The sequence below is a fragment of the Tenrec ecaudatus genome, chromosome 15, assembly GCF_050624435.1.
Source record: "Tenrec ecaudatus isolate mTenEca1 chromosome 15, mTenEca1.hap1, whole genome shotgun sequence".
NCBI lineage: Eukaryota > Metazoa > Chordata > Mammalia > Afrosoricida > Tenrecidae > Tenrec > Tenrec ecaudatus.
The window spans coordinates 18590162-18610887 of record NC_134544.1 but is presented as its reverse complement, the minus strand read 5'-3'; the positions used below and the strand labels follow the sequence as shown (position 1 = coordinate 18610887).

Here is a 20726-nt window from a genome sequence, read left to right as displayed (position 1 = left end):
TTGCTGGAATTTTAAAGTGCTGGACACCAGCGTTAAACAGGATTTTAAAGGAGGGGACTTTGAAATAATTTGTGGGGTTACAGAACCAGGAGGAAGCTGTGTTTAAGAGGGCAGGGAGAGGTTGGCGGGGGGTGGGGTGGGGCGCAGTGCCCAGAGGAAGGCCTGGAGCAGATGATGTCCAGGACCCCAGGTCCCTTCATGGATCAGGACAGGAAAGTGTGGGGCTGAAGGGGGAGCGGTAGGGACATGTCACTCAGTTGCCAAAACCCAGTTCTCAGATTGGTGAGAGCTGGTGAGAATTGCATCGCATGGAAGTCGCCAGCTGAGTCTTCAATGTCCATGTGAGGGCATGTGGAGAAAGAGGAGGAGACTTTCCAGGGCCCACCTGGGGAAATCAAGCCAAATATCCCTGGCATTCTAGGACAGCTTCCTTAAGGCCTCCTTCTCTGCCTCTCCTCCCTGGAAGCACCCCCGCCCCAACCAAAGAATGTGGGTCTGTACTTTTCCACAGCAGGGCAAGTCTGGGGGGCGGGGCGGTGCACTGCTGAGAAGCAGCGGGCTCTGGGTCTGGGGAACGCATGTTTCAGGGAATGCCCGTAGCCCTGCATGGATCTGCAGCACGGCAGCCTCGCAGTGACACGCTCCGGGCCCCGGTCCAGGATGGGAGCTGCCGCTCTGGGCATCAGGCACATTTAGAATGCTTGCTTACTCTGCTGTCATGTTCCCATCCAAGCCCCAGGTGGGGAGGAGTGGGGGAGCAGGGTGGGTAGTTCCGAAGCAGAACCGCTTGCAATCGTTAACCTTTTTTAAAGCAGTGCAAAGTGCGTCGTTTGTTCCGCGCTGCGTTCTCCTTCCTTTGGAGGGCAGTCTGTTTCTCAACCCTACCGTGCCCACAAATCACCTTCAGGGCTTGTGGAATTCAGACATTCGGGCCCCATGCCCAGTTTTCTGCTTCAGTAGGTCTGGGGTGGGGCCTGGGAATGTGCATTTCTACCACTTTGCCAGGCAGTGCTGATTCTGGCAGTCCTGTGGTCCACGGTCTGAGCCCCAGTCACTGGTCTACCTACCCCTTCAAGACATGGGATAAATGGGCTCTTGGCCACCCCGAGGCCGGTCCTGCAGCTTCTAAGCTCATCTTCTTGCCAGGTCCCAGGCGTGGCCATTTTGGGAGATGGAGACCTTACCTGCAGGTGGGGGGGTCAGCCTTCTCTGAGGAGCTCTTGTCCTCGGGGCTCTGCTCGAAACGGGCAGGGAATCTTCAAAAGGGAGGAGGGCTCCGGCGTCTTTACCAAGCAGGATGGAACTTTCGTTTGTTGTTTTTTGTATGGACCTGCCTCCCATGTTTATTCCGTACTCCCCGCAGGAAATATTTTACTTCCCTTTCTCTTTTTATTTATCAGAACAAAACACGGCCTGGTCCTGTGTCACGTTCTTGTGCTTGAGCCCATTGGTGCAGCCACGGTGTCGATCCGTCTCCTTCAGGGACTTCTTTTTCCTGCCCCTCTCCTTGACCAAGCATGAAGGCCCGTGTCCAAAGTATGTGAGAGGAAGTCTTGCCATCCCTGTCTCTAGGAACATTCTGGCCGCACGTCTTCCAAGGTTTTTATTGCAGTTGTTTGTTTGCTTTCCTGACAACTTGGAAGAAACATTTTTGAGTCTTGTTTGATGGGTCTGAATGCAAAGCTAGAGCTGTGCAGTGTGAGAAGCCTCCCTCCCGTCTCTGTGCCCAGCCCATCAGTTCCTGTCCCCAGCAACAGCCAATGTCACTAGTTTTGCGTGTCCTCAGAGTTCATTCTGTACAGATGCCAGCCAATCCTGGCAGGCGTGTGCCTGCAGATAGAGAAAGAAAGCAGCTGCTGTTGAAGCCCATATGAGACAGGGCTTCCTATAGCTGCCCCCCCCCCCCCTCCGCCCGCCAAGGACTGGCTCACCAGCCCTTTTTCTCAGGCTCCTGTTGGTGACTGGAACTGTGAGGCTTTGGGTTAGCAGCCCTGTTTATCATCTTGGGTATCAGAGAAGGACTCCTTCCACACATTGGGGACCCTAAAGCAGACCACAGACTTGAACGGATACTAATGTGTCAGTCTGGCTTCATCACTGGCAACAAATGTATCACAGATGTGAGAAGGAGCCATGAAATACACGGGAGAGCTCCTGGGAACACTTGGCTGGTACTTTCTGCACAAAGCTTTGGAAACTAAAATCTATAAACAAGCCAACAATTCCGGCAGAGAGGAGACAGTTAGTGTGGTCCCCTGCTCAAGGAACTTAGTGCAGGAGGACCTAACCTAGTCTCGGAGCCCGGGGAAGGTTTTTCAGAAATGAGATCTTTCCAGCAACTGCAGTAGCCTCTGCTAACCTCAAGGTCAGCATTTTGAAACTACCAACTGTTCCGAGGGAGAAGGATGAAAGAGCGACAGCTTTGGAAATTCAATGGGGGTGGGGGTGGGGGTGGGGCACAGTTCTGCCCTGCCCTGTAGGGTCGCTGTGAGTCAGATTTGACTCGTGGTGGGGTTTTGAGTTTGGGTTTTAATGGAGAAGTGGAGGGAGCTGAACAAAAGGATCAAAAATTGGTTCTGGCAGAGAGATGAACGTGAGTGATGTGTGCAAGCAAAGTAAACCCCCGCCCCCCCACCCCCACCCCCATTACTGCTGAGCTGGTTCCAGACCCTGCATGCTGGGGTAGAACTGTGATCCCCCAGGGATTTCCATGGATGAGGCGATTGCCAGCCTTTCTGCCCAAGCAACGTCAGTGGACGTGAACCGCCAAGCCTTCTCCCAAACAAAGCCCAGCCCCATTGCCATCCAGTTGGCCCCGGCTCATAGCCATGCTGTACTGCTCAGACTCACAGCAACCTCATAGGACAGGGTTAGAACTGCCCCTGCAGGTTTCCAAGACTGTCACTCAGTGTGGGAGTAGAGAACCTCGTCTTTGACTCTGAGCAGGACAGTGGAGCTCCTTGGTAAGGTTTCTGAGACCAGTGCAAATCTTCCCTGGAGCAGCTGATGGACTTGATCCCCACTGATCTTTGAGGTTAGCAACCAGTACTTAACCCAATGCACTACCAGGGCTCTCTCTCCCGAGTGCCCTCCTTGGGCCTGTGAACATTATCATGGGGAGTCTTCTCACTCCAGGGAGTCCTTCACTCTGTCAGTGAATTGCTATCTTCCAGGACTCTCCCAACACCTGGGAATTTGAAAGTGTCCCCTCTGTCGGACTAGTCATGACAGAGAGATTTGTGGGAGTGGGTCAAGAAGTTTCGGGGGGACATAGAGGCCCCGATGAGTTGGACTCACCTTGATGGCAGTGAGCCAAAGAAACAAAAGCGCCTGGAGCACATCTGGAATTCTCCTGGGTTACTTGGTGATACCCCACGATGGCACCTTTCCAAAGGGAAATGGTGCCAGCTGTGGGGTCCCATCAGGACAGGGACTGGTGTAGCTTTGAAGGTCTTCCTAGGGTGGGGACTGAGCTCTGAGGACCCGGCAGCAGAGATCTGTCTCCTGTTCAGAGAGGTATAGCAAACCAGCCGAACCATCTGTAGAATAATAACGGACTCCTTTGTTCTGTGTGTACTCACCAAGTAGCCTTTAAAAAAAAACACCAACACCTCCCCACCCCCCCACCCCCCAGGCTTTTTACCGTGAATTAGGTGAAAGTTTAAAGAGCCCATCATGTTTTGTATTCAATGTTTCCTTACATGTTCTGAGTCAACAAGCTCCTACAGGGACTGTGATTTCCCCCACTCCCTCCTCCCTGTGTTTCCTGTTTGCAGTCCTCCGCCTACCCAACCCTCTGGGCTTTGTTTTTCGTTAAATGCTGGATTGATTATTGGAACACAGAGGTGAGTTCAGTTCCAGACCTGAAAGGGGACTGAGGGCCATAGCCCTGGGAGAAGCCCCATCAGACTCCATCCAGATCGCAAGCCTGGTCCCTTTTATGGTTTTGAATCCTAGCCCCTGTTTTTCTCCCACTTCACCCCAGGGCCTTCTAGTGTGACCCTTCTCAGCAGTTGATGGTGGTTTCTGGGCACCGTCTAGCTCTTAGGGTCTCAGCACTGCGAGTACAGACGTGCAGTGACATCTGGGAGCTACCAGGGTAGAGATGCTCTCCTTAGTCATCCAGACCTTCAGGTCCACAGTATAGCTTGTACCTCCTGAGTTTTACCTTCTGTCATCTTCTCTCAGACATTGTGAGGGTTTTGGTGCACCGACATAAGCCACATTTCAGATGGTAGTTAGTGAGACTTAAAAAGATCCATAAATTAATTCCTTCCCAGAGCACCTTTAAAAAAAATCATTTTATTGGGGGCTCGTACCACTCTTACAACCAACCATCCATCCATCCATCCATCCATCCACCCACCCACCCATCCATTGGGTCAAGCACATTTGTTGCCATCATCATTCTCAAAACATTGGCACCTCTTAGGGCTCCTGGAAACCCCCCACCTCTCCTCACCTCTTCCATTCAAACTACACGGAGACCCCCCCCCCCCCCGAACCCCACCCACTGCTGCATGAGGTCAGTGATGTGACTGCTATGAAAAATCTAGAATCTGAGATTCTGAGCTTTGGTGTTTTTGGCTTTGGACAATGTGCCATTGTTTGTTATTGTCCTTTTTAGAACTATACACACAGGGTAATTCTTGCCTTGGTTGATCTTAGGGGCATTTAGCAATATTTCCTGTCTTGTGATTAGAGGTGCAGAACAAAGGAGCCATTGATAAATGGGTCCTTTGATGACGGTTTACTTGGAGTCTTACCAAGTATTCTGATACAAAGAGACTTTTTAATGAGTGGCAGAGAGTGACTGTGTCCTTGTAGGATCTCTTGCCAGTTAGTTTAGTGAGCCCCGCTTCATGATACCCTGTCCTCTCCTGTCCACTGTCACGGAATTCCTGTAGAATTCTTGGCCCTCCAGGCTTTCAGTTCTGAGAGCCATGCGGAAACTCCACATCCAAAGAGGGGAGCATTTGCATTCTTGACACAGCCGTTCGAGTCACGCTTCTGCGAGGCCTTAGAAGACTTTCTAGCCTTTCTGCCCAAGCAGCGTCGGTAGGCTTGAACTGCCAACCTTTCCGGGAGCAGCGTCACCACCTGCACCAGCGCAGGAAACTCCTACTCCCGAACAAAACCCAGCCCCACTGCCATCCAGTTGGTCCCTGCTGATGGCCACCCTGTTCTACTCAGACATTTGACTCAAAAACCCACAAGGGTGGTCCTGCTCTATCCTGTAGGGTCGCTCAGAGTCAGAACCGGCTCGAAGGCAGTGAGTTAGGTTGGATTTTCTGTGATGCCCATGGCAGTGAGCACGTCGCAGGATGGATGGCGCCTGACCGCTGCCTGCTGCCCTTGCATCAGCTCACCTGCTTCCTCAGGATGTGGAGCTGACAGGGATGTGGGAGCAGGGTCGGGGAGAGGGTGCCTCAGGAGACTTCTACAAGGTGTATGGGAGAGGACCCTGCCTCAAGGTTGGGTGATACGCAGCAGGCAGGATTGGGGGATTAGCAGTACCCACCGAGGAGCCCTCGTGGCCTCGCCCCTTACCCACCGGGTTGCCTCACTGTAAGGTCAGTAGTTTAAAACCAGTAGCTGCTCCGAGGGAGAAAGATGAAGTTTCTTTGTACTCCTGTAAAGAGTTCCAGTCTCAGAAACCTGCAGGGTCAGTTCTACCTCATCCTCTAGGGCAGTGGTTCCCAATCGGTGGGTCTCGACCCCTTGGGGGATTGAATGACCCTTTCACAGGGGTCACCGATTCATAACAGTCACAAAGTGACAGTGATGAAGTAGCAACAATGATAATTTTATGGTTGGGGGGGGTCACTACCACATAAGGAGCTGTGTTAAAGGGTCGTGCCATGAGGAAGGTTGAGAACCACTGCTCTAGGGTCTCTGAGTCAGAACTGACTGAATGACAATGGGGTTTCAGTAATAGCTGGCACAGTGTGGGCATTGCCCACATGCTAACTCAGATATTCTTTCCAGTCCCTGAAGTTGAGATTTAGATGAAACAGGTATATTTCAGTGGTAGAAAAACAATATTGATCATTTCTTTTTATCCCAAGGCTGTTTATTACCATCCTGCAAGCACACTAGGCAATAACTGGAGTGATAAATATACTTTAGAATATGGAAGGCAAATATGTAAGTTAATTTAGGGTAAATGACCCAGAAGCTGCTGCTCCCTGACTTGGGACTTCCTCATCTACCTGGACAGCTGGTGTACGTGCTGCCAGAGGTTGCAGTGGGTCACGTGGAGAAAGGACACTGCTTTTCCAGCCCAGCTGGGCCTCCTTTATGGGCAGCCAGCTGCCGCCCTGAAGCCTGGTGTTAAAAAAGTAAAACAATTACTTTCTTAAGGCAGAGCCCTTAGAAGAAGTGCATTCTCGTATCTTGAGTTTTGAGTTGAAGCTTGCCATGAAGCCTTTCATAGGTATGATTCTTGGTACATTATTTGATATAGGCTCTGTGGCTAGGTAGACTTGGATGTATTCAGTAGCCACTTACACATGGTTTGTACAGCTTGTTGGATGCACCCCATTGATGCGCCTCATACTGACTCCACCTGACAGTGTTCTCCACCTCTTCGCGTTTTCTTGCCTGTTACCTTGGAAGCTGACAGCCTCGTCTTTCTTCCACAGAGCAGCTGGGTGAGTTCAAACTGCCAGCCTGTGGGTTAACAGCTGGCACATACCTGTTGCAGCCCCAGAGCTAGTGAACCCCAAAGGCCTGTCTTAGGGAGGAGCCTTCCGGACGCCCGTCTGTACTAGTTGACCCTCTGTGTGCACCACCGTCATCGGTGCCTTGGGTGCCGTGGCTTGTTTCTTGTCTTGATGAATTGAAACGTTCAGTGGGTAGCAGGCACACCGGTGAAGGACGCTGTCCCTCTCACAGTGTGAGGGCAGAAGGCCAAGTAGGTGGCGATGGGAAGAGACGGCGACGACCCTATCTTCTCTACCTTGGACCGCCGCCCACCTTCCGTCACTGCCTTCCCCATCTGAGCCGCCTTTGTCAAATATTTAATTCTGCCGGAGCCAGAACCCGTATGTCACACACACAGACTTTATGGAAGTAGTAAAACCATTCAGAAGGGGCAGGCTCGGCATGGGGCTTGGGCATCCATAGCTCAGCCACACCCGTCATGTGTTTCCTCGGGGAATGACCAGGGTGGCTTATCTTTATTTAGACTTGTTATTTTGAGGAAACAAAGATAAGGCATTTTTCTGCAGGATGTCCAGAGCCCGTGAGCAAGAATTCGTTTCAGAGAGCCATGTGCTCCTGCCCCTCCCCTGCCTCTGGACCTCCAGGGAGGAGACTCAAAATTCCCCACTGCGGCTGCTTGTAAATAAGCAGCCAAAGTGCTCAATCCATGGCTTCACCTCCCAGCTGCTGCCTGTAGGTGGGAGGTCGGCGTCTCTCGTTGCATCTCCCGCAGCGCTGCGTCTTTCATATGAGGTGCCAGGAAAAGAACCTAGGCGTTGTTTCTTATGACAGGTAAGTTTGTTCATTTTAAAATTGCATGTGAGTTTCAAGAGGCCTGAGAGATGAGACCGGCTGGCTAGATTAAGTGGTATTGGTAGTGGCAGATGGGAGCTTTTGTGGCTTAGTGGTTACACACTGGGCTGCCCAACCGCAAGGCCAACAGTTTGAAACCACCAGCCGCTCCTCTGGAGAAAGACAGGCTTTCTACTCCCATAAAGAGCTCGGAACCCCACAGAGGCAGTTTTACCCGGTCCTATAGGGTGGTTGTGATTCAGAATGGATTCCGTGCAGTGAGAGTTTCATGGTGGCAGCGGTGGTGGTAGCTGCTGTCCATCAACCGACCCCTTGGTGACTCTACGCACAACAGAACAGAAAGCCTGGCCCTGAGGCAGCCATCCTCCAATGGCAGGCGTTTCTGTGGTGACCTATAGGGGGTTTGTTGCCTGATTTTCGGAACTAGATTCCCAGGCCTTGCTCTCCGTCTGGCAGCTCCACTGACACCCACTAGGCCTCCGTGCCGCACGCGCACCTCCAATGGCGGATGGGCAGCGGCTGGCAGTGGAACGCCTGCCTTCCCCCTGCCCGAGTCTCATGGCCTTCCCACTCATAAAGGTTGCCGGACACTGCAGCCTCACCCACCTTAAGCACACGCTGGTTCTGAAAGGAGATCACAAACAAGTTGAGACCCCCTTCTTTTACATATTGATGTCCCCAACTGTACATGCCTGTGTTGCAGAGAACTGGCTTAATGGCCATCTCCTCTACCAAGTCATCCCTTAGACCTCACATGCCGCTCCCCTTGACCTCACGACATGTGGCTCTGCAGGCCTGCTCTACGCACTCAGGAGACCAAGAGCAGGCCGAGGTTTTCCAAGCCTGCCCCAAGGACCAGTTCATAGGAACTACTTAGGGAATGTATTATGTGGTTAGGTCATGTTGAGTCACTAGACGCCTAGCAACTGTGGGTGCAGCAGACCAAAATGTCGCCCCGTTCTGTGCCATCCTGACCATGGTTATGCGTTAACTCATTGCTGCAGCCGCTGTGGCAGTCCATCTCATTGGGCGCGTCCTCTCGTTTTCACCGCCCCTCTGCTGTACCGAGCAGTCCCTCCTGCTCACATGCCCAGGGTCCAGGAGCCAAAACCTCTCCATCCTTCTAAGGGACACCCTGGCTGTGCTTCCTCTACGACTGGTTTGTACTTCTGACGGTCCCTGATACTCTCGATATTCTCCATCCATGGGATAAACGCACCAGGTCTACTCCATGTGGCAGGCTGTTGCCTTCCTGGTCCCGCTGTGAGGATTTTAGTGTTCTTTACACTGAGCTGTGTAGCTCACACGCGAAGACTTCATCAGTGGGTACATCTAGACCTCTTTGGTTCTCTTGGCAGCGAGATTGTGTCTTCTGCACATTAGAGGATCTAAAGAGGTTTTCTTTAATCCCAAATGTCAAGTCATATTTGCTCAGTATAAGCCCTAAAAAATCAAACTCATTGCTATTGTGTTGTCCACCAATAGAGATCCTATCAGACCGGGTAGACCAGCCCCCTTGAGTTTGCGAGACTGTGGTTCTTCATGGGAGTGGAAAGCCTCATCTTTGCCCCACTTGCTCGATGTAGAGACGGAATAAATATGCAAGGATACAAGCCTGACACATACCTGGTTTTAAACCATGCAGCATCCCATTGGTTTATTCACCCAGCCTCCTCTGGGTGTGCGTACTGGTTCTGCATGAGCACAATGCATTGTTCTGGAACGCTTGTTCATTGCAACATTACCCGTCATTTATGAAAATCCCCAATCAAGATTCCTTTGCACCAATACCTTTCTAGTATTCGCTGCCTTCAGCGAAGATCCATCTGACACAGGAATGACCGAGTGAGCGAATGAATGAAGACGGTTGGCCACCTTGAGATCTGAGGTAGCTTGAGTGGGACAGCTGTTAGAATGCTTTTCTTTTTGCTCACCTCGAGGAATTCCTTGCCTGCTGACACGAACCTTTTAGAAAGTACTGTGATTTTCAGGAACTATTTTACTGCTTTAGATCCGCATCTGTCTTTCATTGTGTACACACACACACACACACCCACCCCCACCCCCACCCACACCCCCACCCCCACCCACACTCCCCCACCCCCCCACACCCCCCCCACCACCACCACCCTCCACCCTCCACCCTCCACCCACCCGAGAAAGAACTAGGGAATTTTCGGTAGCTTGTTGCACCTGACCACTGGGCTAGCCAGGCTCAGGTGTTCTTGGTATGATGGGGACTCATCTTCTCTCAGCGGCAGAAGCCACCTGTTGATTTTGATGGCCTCCTTTCAGTTAAGCTCATGACTCACTGGCTTGGCTCTCTGCAGGTGGGGAGAGTCATTGCCACTGCTGGAACTTGGGTCAGGAGGAGCTGCCCACCCTGCATTCCCCTGTCCCGGGCTTCGGAGAAAACGCTTCAGAAGAAGTGTGAGCTATTGAAGATCGATTTTTGACATTTAAAAATGTTGTCTTCCAACAGGGGGAATCACGCGTACTCAGAGTGAAAGTCGTTTCTGGAATTGATCTGGCCAAGAAGGACATCTTCGGAGCCAGGTAGGCTTGCCTGGGAGAGGGTTCCACTGGAGAAAGACCCTTGGGAAGCACTTTGCAAATGTAGATTATGTCAGAGAGGCCTGCAGAGAAACCTCTGGTCTGGAAGCCTCAGCTGGTGCAGGAGTCAGGAGGACTGCACGCCAGTCACAGGTGGATTCTGATGTCGGGTGTGGTAACAGTTTTATTGTGAATCAGGTGGGGGGTTTACATTTCAAAGAATCAATTTTGTAATCAACCACTTATCAAACCTCTCAATAGCTTGACCCCCCACCCCCACCCACCCTGATTTCTCTTCTTCTGTAGAATGTTCTGGTTCCCTTTGCCCAAGTGCAGACCTGTCTCTAGCTTATTGCTTTACGCCCACCCTCCTCAACCATCAGTTTATTTGGGGTAGAAATTTTCGTCTTGCTTTTTCCTTTTATAGCGGTGGTCTCATACAATAATTTGTCCTTTTGTAATTGACTGACCGCTCAGCATAATGTTCTCTGAGGTGCCCCCCCCCCAGTTCCCCTGTAGAAAAGTACAATTTGCAAATGTGCCTGAGGCTTATTTCAGTGCAATGGAAATCTCTTCAGTGTATTGTAATTGAAACAAAAAAATAAATAAAACTTAAAGGATCTACTGTAGGGGAACACATGGGTGCCCCCTGTCCCCTGGAGAATGCTGTGTGTTGTTAGCATGGTTGTCTGAACAAAGAGGTGTGACTACTTGACCTGGAATTGACATGATGGGCTGGAGCCGACCTCTGACTCCACGCTAACCATGTGTTCTCCCAACGGCTGATCCATAGTGTAGGCGCCCACGCTGTCTGCAGCCGCCCTGGAGGAGCCTGGGTGTGAGAGGTCTAGGGCAGTGGTTCTCAGCCTGTGGGTTGAATGACCCTTTCACCCAGGGGTCACCTAAGACCATATTTCCGATGGTTTTAGGAACCGAGACACCGCTCTTCTCTCCATCTCCAGGTGGGTCTGCCCCCACACAGAAACACCCACATATGGGGTTATCACAACATGAGGAACTGTATTAAGGGGTCGCGGCATTAGGAAGGTTGAGAACCACTGGTCTAGGGGGCTCATGAGCCTGTGGAGAGGTGTGTGTTCTGCCTGTAGTTTCACCAAAGTTACATGTGGAGGAAGAGGCAGGGGGATTTGATGGCTTCTTGACTTTTCCTGAAGCAGAGCTGCCCGGCTTGCTCCCTGCCAGTGCTTGGTTCCCCCGGGCTTTCTGTGAAGGGCTTGTGGTTTTCAGTGATTGGCCAGGTGGCGGGGCAGGCTAGAACCACCGGGACTGGATTTCAACCAGATTCTGGAGAACAAAAGCCCTTTGTGGGGCCTGGAGGAGACGGATTGATTTTCCTATGCAGCCATCCTGGTAGTAAGTCCAGGGGGGTTCCCCTCATTGCATAGCTCACTGTCCTATCTGTCCCTCAACTCAGGCCCTTGTGGCCCCAGGATCAGTGTCATAGACTCTTGGTGACGTGGCCTCATTCTGCCCCTTAGCCTTGTCTTCCTGCAGCCGAGGTGCAGACCCATTGTGTTCGCTGGGTGGCCAGGCTATCTTCATTTCTGTCCAGCCAGCCAGTATCCTGGCTCCTCAAGAGATGGGTAAAGTACTAAAATATCCTGGAGAGAACTCACCAGAGAACATTAAGTCCAATGTCAGTTTTAAGCATTTTGTGAGATCATTTTTGAAATTCTGTCCTAATGTGTGTGGCCCAGATGACCCTGTCTTGAGACTACAGAAGGACAGCCATATAAACCCGCATCCAAATGGGCACACGTGTCTGGGACAGATGCCACATTGAGCGGGAGGAGGGCAGGGCACAGGATGTCATTTGAGTACTCAGTCACTCCGCAGTGAAGGACATCTGATCTTTATTGTCCCTAAGATGATAAACATCCTAGGAGCATGTGTGTGCACTGAAGCAGTTAAAAAAAAACATGAGAAAAAAAAAACTTTTCAAAAACCAGGTGCTGTTCTAAAGTGTCAATAACACATTCAATGGGAGTAGCAGCCAGCCACCCCCCACCCCCATGTCCCCACCCCCCACAGCCATCAAGTCGATTCCAGCCCATCATGACCTTATACGAGAGAGTCGAACTGCCCCTGACCATTTCTGAGACTGGAACTCATGGTGGTTGCAGCAAGCCCTCTTCTTTCTCACTGGAGCCCCTGGTGGGGTTCAAACTGCCAACCTGATGGTTAGCAGCCCAGCACTGCTCCAGCAGGGTTTCTTCACAGCATACATAGGGTTGAGGAAAAAGAAACCCCCAAGCCCTGAGCTAACATTTGGGGAGATCGATTATTACAAATCCAAGTGTCCTGGAAAAGCTTGGGAGATGTAGACATGCTGAGCCCACCTCTATGAGCCGCTGCACTAGCTCGGGCTAGGGGACTCTCAAGAGGAGGGCCTTGTCCTCTGTCCACCTGGACCCTGGGCCTCCTGTTGGGTCCACGAGCTGGCTTCTCATCATGGCCTGGCTGGGAGGCTGATGGGGGAGAGAATGGCCTTGGGTGTTGGCTCCGTGTCAACTCTGAAGTGGGCCAGCCTCCTCCTCCTCGCCTTCCCCATGGCACCCCCACCAGCCCAGGCGCACAGAGAGCAGCTGACCTTGTGCAAGCAGTCCGTGTTTGTCAGCCAACGCCAGCTTCCCTCAGGATGCCTGCTGAGCAGCCCCTGCCCCGTAGGCCATTCTTCCAGTCCCTGCACCAAGCAACAGGTGCAGTTAGGCTTGTGCGAGCCCCAGGGACCTCAGTTCTCAGCTTTTCCTCCCAAGACTCCCTTCTCCCCTCCAAAAGCCCGAAGTGTCCCACAGGAGAAAGAGTCTGAAGGTTTGCAACCTCGAAGACTGTCGGAGGAAGTTCTGCCCTAGAAGTGGTTTCAGAGTCTCAGAGTCGCTCTTTGGTCCCTGCTTATCTGAATAGATATAAAAATAGTCAAGGTTATGCCCCAGGCAAGCACCTTGGCCATGACCTACGGGTGAGTGCGTCCAGCAAGCCTGCCTCATTCTGTTCGGCTCAAACCCCGCTATTCCACAGCCAGCACCTCGAACCCAAACTCACTGCTGCTTAGCCCATTCACGCTCATGGTGCCCGGACAGCAGGACAGAGTAGAACTGCCCTTCTGGGTTTCTGAGACTATAAACCAATAAGGGAGTAGGCAGCTCGTTCATTGTGCTGCTTTGGAGCAGACCGTGGCTTTGAACCACTGACTTTGCAGTTACAGTCCAATGTGTGACCCACTACCACAGATGCGCCATGCTGGTGGGTATCATTTTGATGCGTGCATTCCTTGCAAACACCGGGGATGTTAGAAGGCTGAGAAAAAGATTTCTTTCTGAACTTTCTGTCTTTTAAGTTCCGGTAAGCTACGGGGTGACACTGATGAGTCACACCTGCATCCCCGCCTGTCATGGGCTCAGTAAGAACTGGCTGTTCGAAAGGGACTCCTGTCTGGTGGGCACAGTGGTGTCGCCGGGGGAGCCTCTTTGCCAATGGGCAGTGCTACCGAGATGGGGGCCGAGTCTGGAGACGCAGGCTGGTCACCTGGTGTGTGGGCCACAGAGGGTGTGATGGCCTGTCGCAGAGGGAAGCCCAAGAAGACAGAAGTTCAACTGCTGCCATCCACTAACGCAGCTGCAGTGCCCGTGAGGTTCAGAGAAATGGTGTCATTTCTGGGTTCAGTCTCGGGGGCCTGCTCCTCATTCCATCCCCTTGTTTCCCACTGCAGGTCTCAGCAGGTACCCTCACCGTCCCTGTGCCTTTGAACCAAACCGGTAGACATCCAGTCAATTTCAGCTCATGGTGACCCAGTGTGCATCGCAGTAGAACTGGGCTCTGCTGGGCATGCCGTAATGGCTTTCTTGGAAGTAGATCTTCAAGCTTTGTTCCCAGTCACCTTGGGTGATTAGCAGCCCAGCGTATAATCGGTTGTGCTCTTGATTGGTCCTCACTCCTTTGGTTGATTTTATGGTCTTCCTCAATATCCCCCTTTTGTAAGTCTGGGTAGATTAGAGAAAGAAATTCATAGACACTCATATGTGTATAAGAAAGAGCCTTATATACAAGAGCAATTGAATATTGAGGAAAACAGCCCAGTCCAGATCAAGTCCATATGTCCGATCTTAGCCCATATCTCCAATACCGATCTATAAAGTCCTCTTCTGACTTATGAAGCACATGTAATGACACTGAGTGCAGGAAGATCACATGCCAGTGGTTGGGAAGTCTTGTGGGTCCAGTGGCAATGTAAGCATCTCCACTTCTCCAGCTCCCAGGGCTCTGTTTGCATCAAGGTAGGTCCATGTGGCTTCTCATCAGAGATGTCTCTCAGGGAGTGAGCAGAGAGAAAGGGAGTGTTTCCCACCTCCAGGGAGGAAGACAGGAGTTCCTAGAATCCTCAGGAGAAGGCCAGGCCCACACACAGGCCTCATTGGCTATGACCTGATTGACAGCTAGACTCCACCCCTTCACTCTTAATCCTCGCAAATTGACAAAGGATTATATAACGACCACACACACCCCCTGTGGCGGTAGGGATCTTGGGGGTTAAGATGATGATGTCACATTGAGGTAGAAAGGAGGGTGTGCTGCTAGGTGTAGGTGAGTCAAAAGGGAAGGTTCACTGAAGTGTAAAACAATGAAAATGTTTATTGTACAAAAACGGAATTCACAAGCAAGCAAGCCTGAGGGAAGCCAGCCAGTGGGCGGGACCTGGATGTGTTTGTGCCAGGGAGTCTGCCTGGATTGCTCCTCCACCCCACTGTCTGTTGGAGCCCCTGGCCGGCCTCGGGAATCCTGTGCTCCGAGGCAGACAAGCACTCGCATGTACCACACTGTGGTTCATCTCGGAAGAGGGCGCCGACCTGCCATCCTTACCCACAGTGCCGCTCTGGGGCACGGCTCTCCTCTCTGTGGAAATGCTGTGTGGACCATGGTGACCACCGTCCATAGCCCCGAGCAGCAGAACCAGTCGCTCACCTCCCAGGTGCAAAGGGCACAGGGAAGGTTCCTTAGAAGGTAGGACCAGAGATGGCCTGAGGGCAGCATAGGCTGTCCGGACATGTCCATCCTGTTTGAAGTCAGAGAGCATCGAGACTATAGACATTTAGCTTTGGAAATTATGCTGTGGGAAGTCACATACAGATATTTTATATTAACTCAGGTTTCAGGATAATCACGGACAACTGCTGGCCGTGGGCAAGCAGGCAGAAAGATACGGTTCTTTTAAGTCTTAGTCTCAGGACATCTCTGTTGACCAAGCAGAGAGCAGGAATTAGCCTATTGGTCACCAACAGGCCCAAAAGAGAAGATTCTGAGCTATGAAACCCTTCCAGGTGATACCCACATCTAACCCGTTTCCCACCTTGGGCTGCTAAGCACAAGGCCAGCAGTTTGAACCTCCCAACCGCTGTGCAGAAGGCCCGACTTTCTACTTTCATAGAGTTAAAGTCTCAGACACCCACAGGGTCTCTCTGTTCCATAGAGTCACGATGAGTCAGAAGTGACTTGATGGCAGTGAATTTGTTGTTTATATGTTTTGTGGTATACTGGTAAGTCCTTACATAGTAAATAAAATGTTTCCTGAGTGTTATAGGAACTGCTGTAAGACAAGGGCCAGCAAAACCTTTTCTGCAGATGGACAGATAGTAAGTGGTTTAACCTTGACCTTCTGACAGAGCACGGTATGTAAATGAGCGGGCGTGGCTGTATCCAGTGAACTGGAATCTCAGTCCTTGCTGCACAGGCTTAGAATCATGGGTGCTGGCATTACTTGGTCATCAGTCCCAGGTAAAACTCTTCCAAAGAACTGCCAATCAGTGACAAATAATGTTTCTTCTATTGACTTTTTGAGATGTGGGGAAGTGCCTCCTCCCACGCTCTACTTTCTAATTCAAGGACAACTGTATCTTTAAAATAGAGCTGATGTAATTTTAGTATGTGCCCTGTGTAGATGAAAGGCTCTCAATGGATCTGCTGAGGGGGACAAGCACTCTCACTGCTTCACATGTAGCACATGGATAACAAAGAGAGCGGAGTGTTTCATGTATGATGGGGAAGCATCAAGGGAACGTATTAAAATTACCGCCGCACGTGTTTCCTCCACGACATCTGACTGGTGGCCCCAAGTGCCAGCAATGCTGAAGGGGGAAGCTGCCGTGTGTAACTCCTCGGGAGATGATTAAAAGAACCAGTCTCTACTGTATGATATGAACACGAGGGACGTCAAGTACACCTCGTCTCTTCAAGGAAAGGCCTCAAATTCCTTCTGGCACACAGAGGGAAGGAAAGTAAAAGATGAAGCAATCTACTCCTGTCAAGAGTTAGTCTCAGAAGCCCATGGGAACTTTCTCTCCTGTCCTGTAGGATTTGGTTAGGACCCAGAAGAGAATTACCCCGTGTGGATTGGAAGGTGGGTCATCGGCACTGAAGCCGACGGACACATCTTCCATGGAGCAGCTGGTAGGTTTGAACTACCACGCGCTCAGTTAACATCTGGGCCCAGGAACTGCACTTCCAGGGCTCCATTGGGAGCAGATTGCCAGGTCTTTTTCTCCCACAAAATTCACTGTTGGAGTTAGGTGCCGTTGAGTTGGCGCCAAGTCACAGGGACTCTCGGCAGGACAGCAGAGTGAACCACTGCCCGGTCCTGCACCCACCCTCACAATCGTTCTTGTCTGAGCAGCCCATTGTTTTGGTCGCTCTATTAATCCATCTTGTTGAGAGCCCGCCTCTTTTTTGGCTGCCCCTCCGTCTCACCAAGCATGTTGTCTTTCTCTAGAGACTGGTCTCTCCTGACAACATGTCCAAATTATGGAGATGAAATCATCCTTGGCTCTAAGGCGCATCCGGGCTGTGCTGCTTCCGAGACAGATTTGTTTGTTCCTTTGGCAGTCCATGGCACCTTTGATGTTCTTTGCCAACGCCGGCATTCAGATGTACCGATTCTTCCTTGGTCTTCCTTATTCAGTGTCCAACTTTCTCATGCATGTGAGGTGATGGACAACACGATGGCTTCCTTGTCACCACTTCAAAGAGATCCTGTGCAGCAGACTTGCCCAATGCAATGCATCCTTTGATCTCTTGACTGCTGCTTCCATGAGCACTGATTGTGGATCCCAAGCAAGACGAACTCCTTTACAATTTCATCCTTTTCTCCATTTATCGTGACGTCACCTATTGGTACAGTTGTGAGGATGTGGGTTTCTTGCATTGAGTTAGACACTATGTTACCAGGAGGACTGAATAAAACGTCATTAGAGAAAAGGAGTTGGGAAACACTCTAAACTGTTTTGTTTCCATTGAAGTGAATTTGGGGGCTATACCTCCCCCTGGTGGCTAGAGAAACAGGCGCATATTTAGTTCTGGATATTGTCAATGGTGCTCACATTTTCTAATTTACTGATGTTTCTTGTCCCAGAAAATGCTTAATTCAGATCTTCTTTGTTTTGGAAGCTACTTAAAGTTCTTCTCGAATAGTGATACTTATACAGAGGAAAGAATGCGTTTACCTTACGCGATTCCTACTTTTATAAATGGACAAAGTCAAGGAACCAAAGAGGCAATTTCAAAAGGCAGCTCGAGAAGCCAAAGTTCAGTATTACAACGAAATGTGCAAGGACCTAGAATTAGAAAACCATAATGGAAGAGCATTTTTCAGCATATCTAAAACCAGAAAAAAAGACCCTCAAGAAAAAATTCAAGCCTCAAATTGCAATTGTGAAAGATTCTATAGGAAAAATATTGAATGATGCAGGAAGCATCCAGAGAAGATGGAAAGAACACAGAGAAATAACTAGCCCACAGTCCAGCATGTGAGGAAGGAGTATTTGAACAGGAACCAGCGGTGCTGAGCGAAGAGCTTCAGCTGCATTCGCCATAAACAAGGCTCCAGGAACTGACGGAGTATCCATTGAAATACCTCGGAAAACTGCAGAAGCACTGAAAGCAGGTACTTGGCTAAGCCGGGAGATTTGGAAGACAGTCGCCTGGCCAACTGACTGGCAGCGATCTATATTTGTGCCCATTCCAAAGAAAGGTGACCCAACAGATGCTCAAGCTACAGACGATGTCATTGATAATCACGCTTACTTGATTTTACTGAAGATCATCCCACAGCGGTTACAGCAGCACGTAGATGGAACTGCCGTAGTTGAGGCCAGATATAGAAGGGGCGGGGAACAAGGGGTAGCTTCGTTGATGTCAGCTGGGTCTTGGATCAAAGCAGAGTATACCAGAAAGATGTTCCCTTGTGCTTCATTGTGTGGACCAAAATAAACTGTGAGGAACCTTGAGAAGAATGAGAATTCTGGGACACTTCGTTGTGCTCACGTGGAACTAGTGCATGGATTTAGAGGCAGGTGTGCAAGAGAACAGGGAAAGCTGCGTGGCTTAAAATCAGGAAAAGTGGGCGTCAGGGCTGTTCCTCTTACCTGTTCAATCTATGCTGAACCAATCACCAGAGGAGCTGGATTATAGGAAGAAGAGTGCGGGATTGGGGTTGGAGGAAGGCTTAAGAATTTGCGGTCTGCCAATGGTGCTGACTTGCTTGTTGAAAGTGAAGAGGATTTGAGGCAGTTACTGATGAAGATCACGGATTACAGATTTCCGTAGGGACTACAACTTGACGTCAGGAAGACCACAATCCCCACAACTGGACCAACAGGTAAGATCATACCAGGAGAAAGGGGTTACATTGTCGAGGATTTTGTCTTACAATCAGTGCTCATGCAAGCAGCAGTCGAAAGATCAGAAGACATTATGTTTGGTAAATCTGCTGCACAAGACCTCTTCAGAATATAGGGGAGCAAGGATGTTTCTTGGAGGACTAAGATGCCCCTGACCCAAGCCATGGCATTTTCCTGTTGCATCATATGCATGTGTAAGTTGGACATTGAATAAGGAAAACCGGAGAAGAATCAATGCATTTGAAGTGTGCTGGAGGAGAATATTGAAAGTGCCCTAGACTGTTAAAAGGAAAAACCAATCTGTATCGGATGAAGGAAGGCCAGAGTGCTCCTTAGAGCCAAGGATGGAGAGGCGGCGTCTTACGTACTTTGGACATGTCAGGAGAGACCAGTCCCTGGCGAAGGACATCGTGCTTGGTACAGTGGAGGAGCTGTGGAAAAGAGGGAGACCCTGAAGGAGATGGACTGACAGTGGCTGCATCAATGGACTTGGTCATGATAAAGACCAAAGACGGTGCAGCACCGTGCACTGTTTCATTCTGTTGTGCCAAGGGTCACCGTGGGTTGAAGCCCACTCGATGGGACCTAACATTTAAAAAAACAAAAAACTGTTGACATATACCGTATATACTCAAGTATAAGCCGACCCCAATATCAGCCGAGGTGCCTAATTTTACCACAAAACTGCATTAAAAATGTGCTGAAAAACTTGTCGTATACACGAGTTCATATGCTAATTCAAATATTGAAAAATTCAGTAGTTAAATATATTACACTGAGTTGTGAGATCACAATAATTTTAAAACTTTTTTCATTCTTGTACCTATTACCTCCCCATTTCCCGCCCCCCCTCCAAAAAAAACACCTGTGCCATAAGGAACTATTAATCTAGTTAATGGGTTCATAGTCTACCTGTCCTAGATTTCATATTAAGAAAATCATAAAGCAATGAAGACCATGAAGTAAAACACAGAAAATCTCAGCTCAAAAGTAAAAAAATCATAGAAACTAGCAATTCATTTTTAAATTTCTGAACAGGCAACAGATAGACAATATACTTTTCCTGCCAGATAGTTTTCCTAAACTTGAAAAATGCCATGTAAAAATGATTATGGATCCGAAATCAAACACTCCCTGCTATTGAGTCGATTCCGATTCACAGCAACCCTGTGGGCAGAACTCTCCCTGTGGGATTTTGAAACTAAATCTTCACCAGAGCAGAAAGCCTCATCTGTTTCCTCGGAATGGCTGGTGGTTGGACCTTGTAGTTCGAAACCCAGCTCGATGTCCTCTGGGCACTCAGTGTTCTCGATTAACCGATAATGGGAAAAAATTAATTTTTTCAAATGAAGGTCGGTGTATTCCAATAAGGTCCCTTACTCCACGTCAAGGAAGACAGACTTCATTGTTTTATGCATGGAAAAGTCGGCATCGTTTCCAGTCTCATGGAACATTCTAATTCCGAGAAACAGGTATCCTCACAGGGTGATGTGATTTCTTCCTCTGGAGGTGAATTTAGCAGCGTGAGAACAAAGGAGCGAATCAAGTCATCCATCCCTGAGACCAGTCGTGGCCGAGCCTAGAGAGGTCGTCACAAATGTTTTCCCTCCCTTGGCACTGATGGGGTGTGAAGAACCAGGCTCTCTGCCATCCGGTCACTGCTGACTCTTTGGAGGCCCTATGGGGCGGGGTGGAACTGCCCCCCGTGAGTTTCCGAGACTGTCACGCTACAGAAGTAGAAAGCCTGTCTTTCTCCTTGGAAGCAGCTGGTGTTTTCAAACTGCTGACCTTGGGGTTCACAGCCCAACGCAGAACCACTACACCACCAGACCTCCTTGGTGTTTGGAGATAGCATCCCTATTTTGTTTTTTAAATTATTTTATTGGGGGGGTCATACAACTCTTATCACAATCCACACATCCATCCATTGTGTCAAGCACATTTGTACATTTGTTGCCATCGTCATTC

At 50.0% G+C, this 20726-nt stretch overlaps 1 protein-coding gene across 2 annotated transcripts in view; it reads left to right on the top strand.

Moving 5' to 3' along the window:
- Positions 1–20726, top strand: part of NEDD4L (NEDD4 like E3 ubiquitin protein ligase) — a 293853-nt gene that overhangs the window by 80256 nt on the left and 192871 nt on the right. For both annotated transcript variants that reach the window (XM_075533195.1, XM_075533196.1), the window contains exon 2: positions 10001–10074. In XM_075533195.1, coding sequence (XP_075389310.1) covers positions 10001–10074 — 74 coding nt within the window. The remainder of the gene's footprint in view (positions 1–10000; positions 10075–20726) is intronic.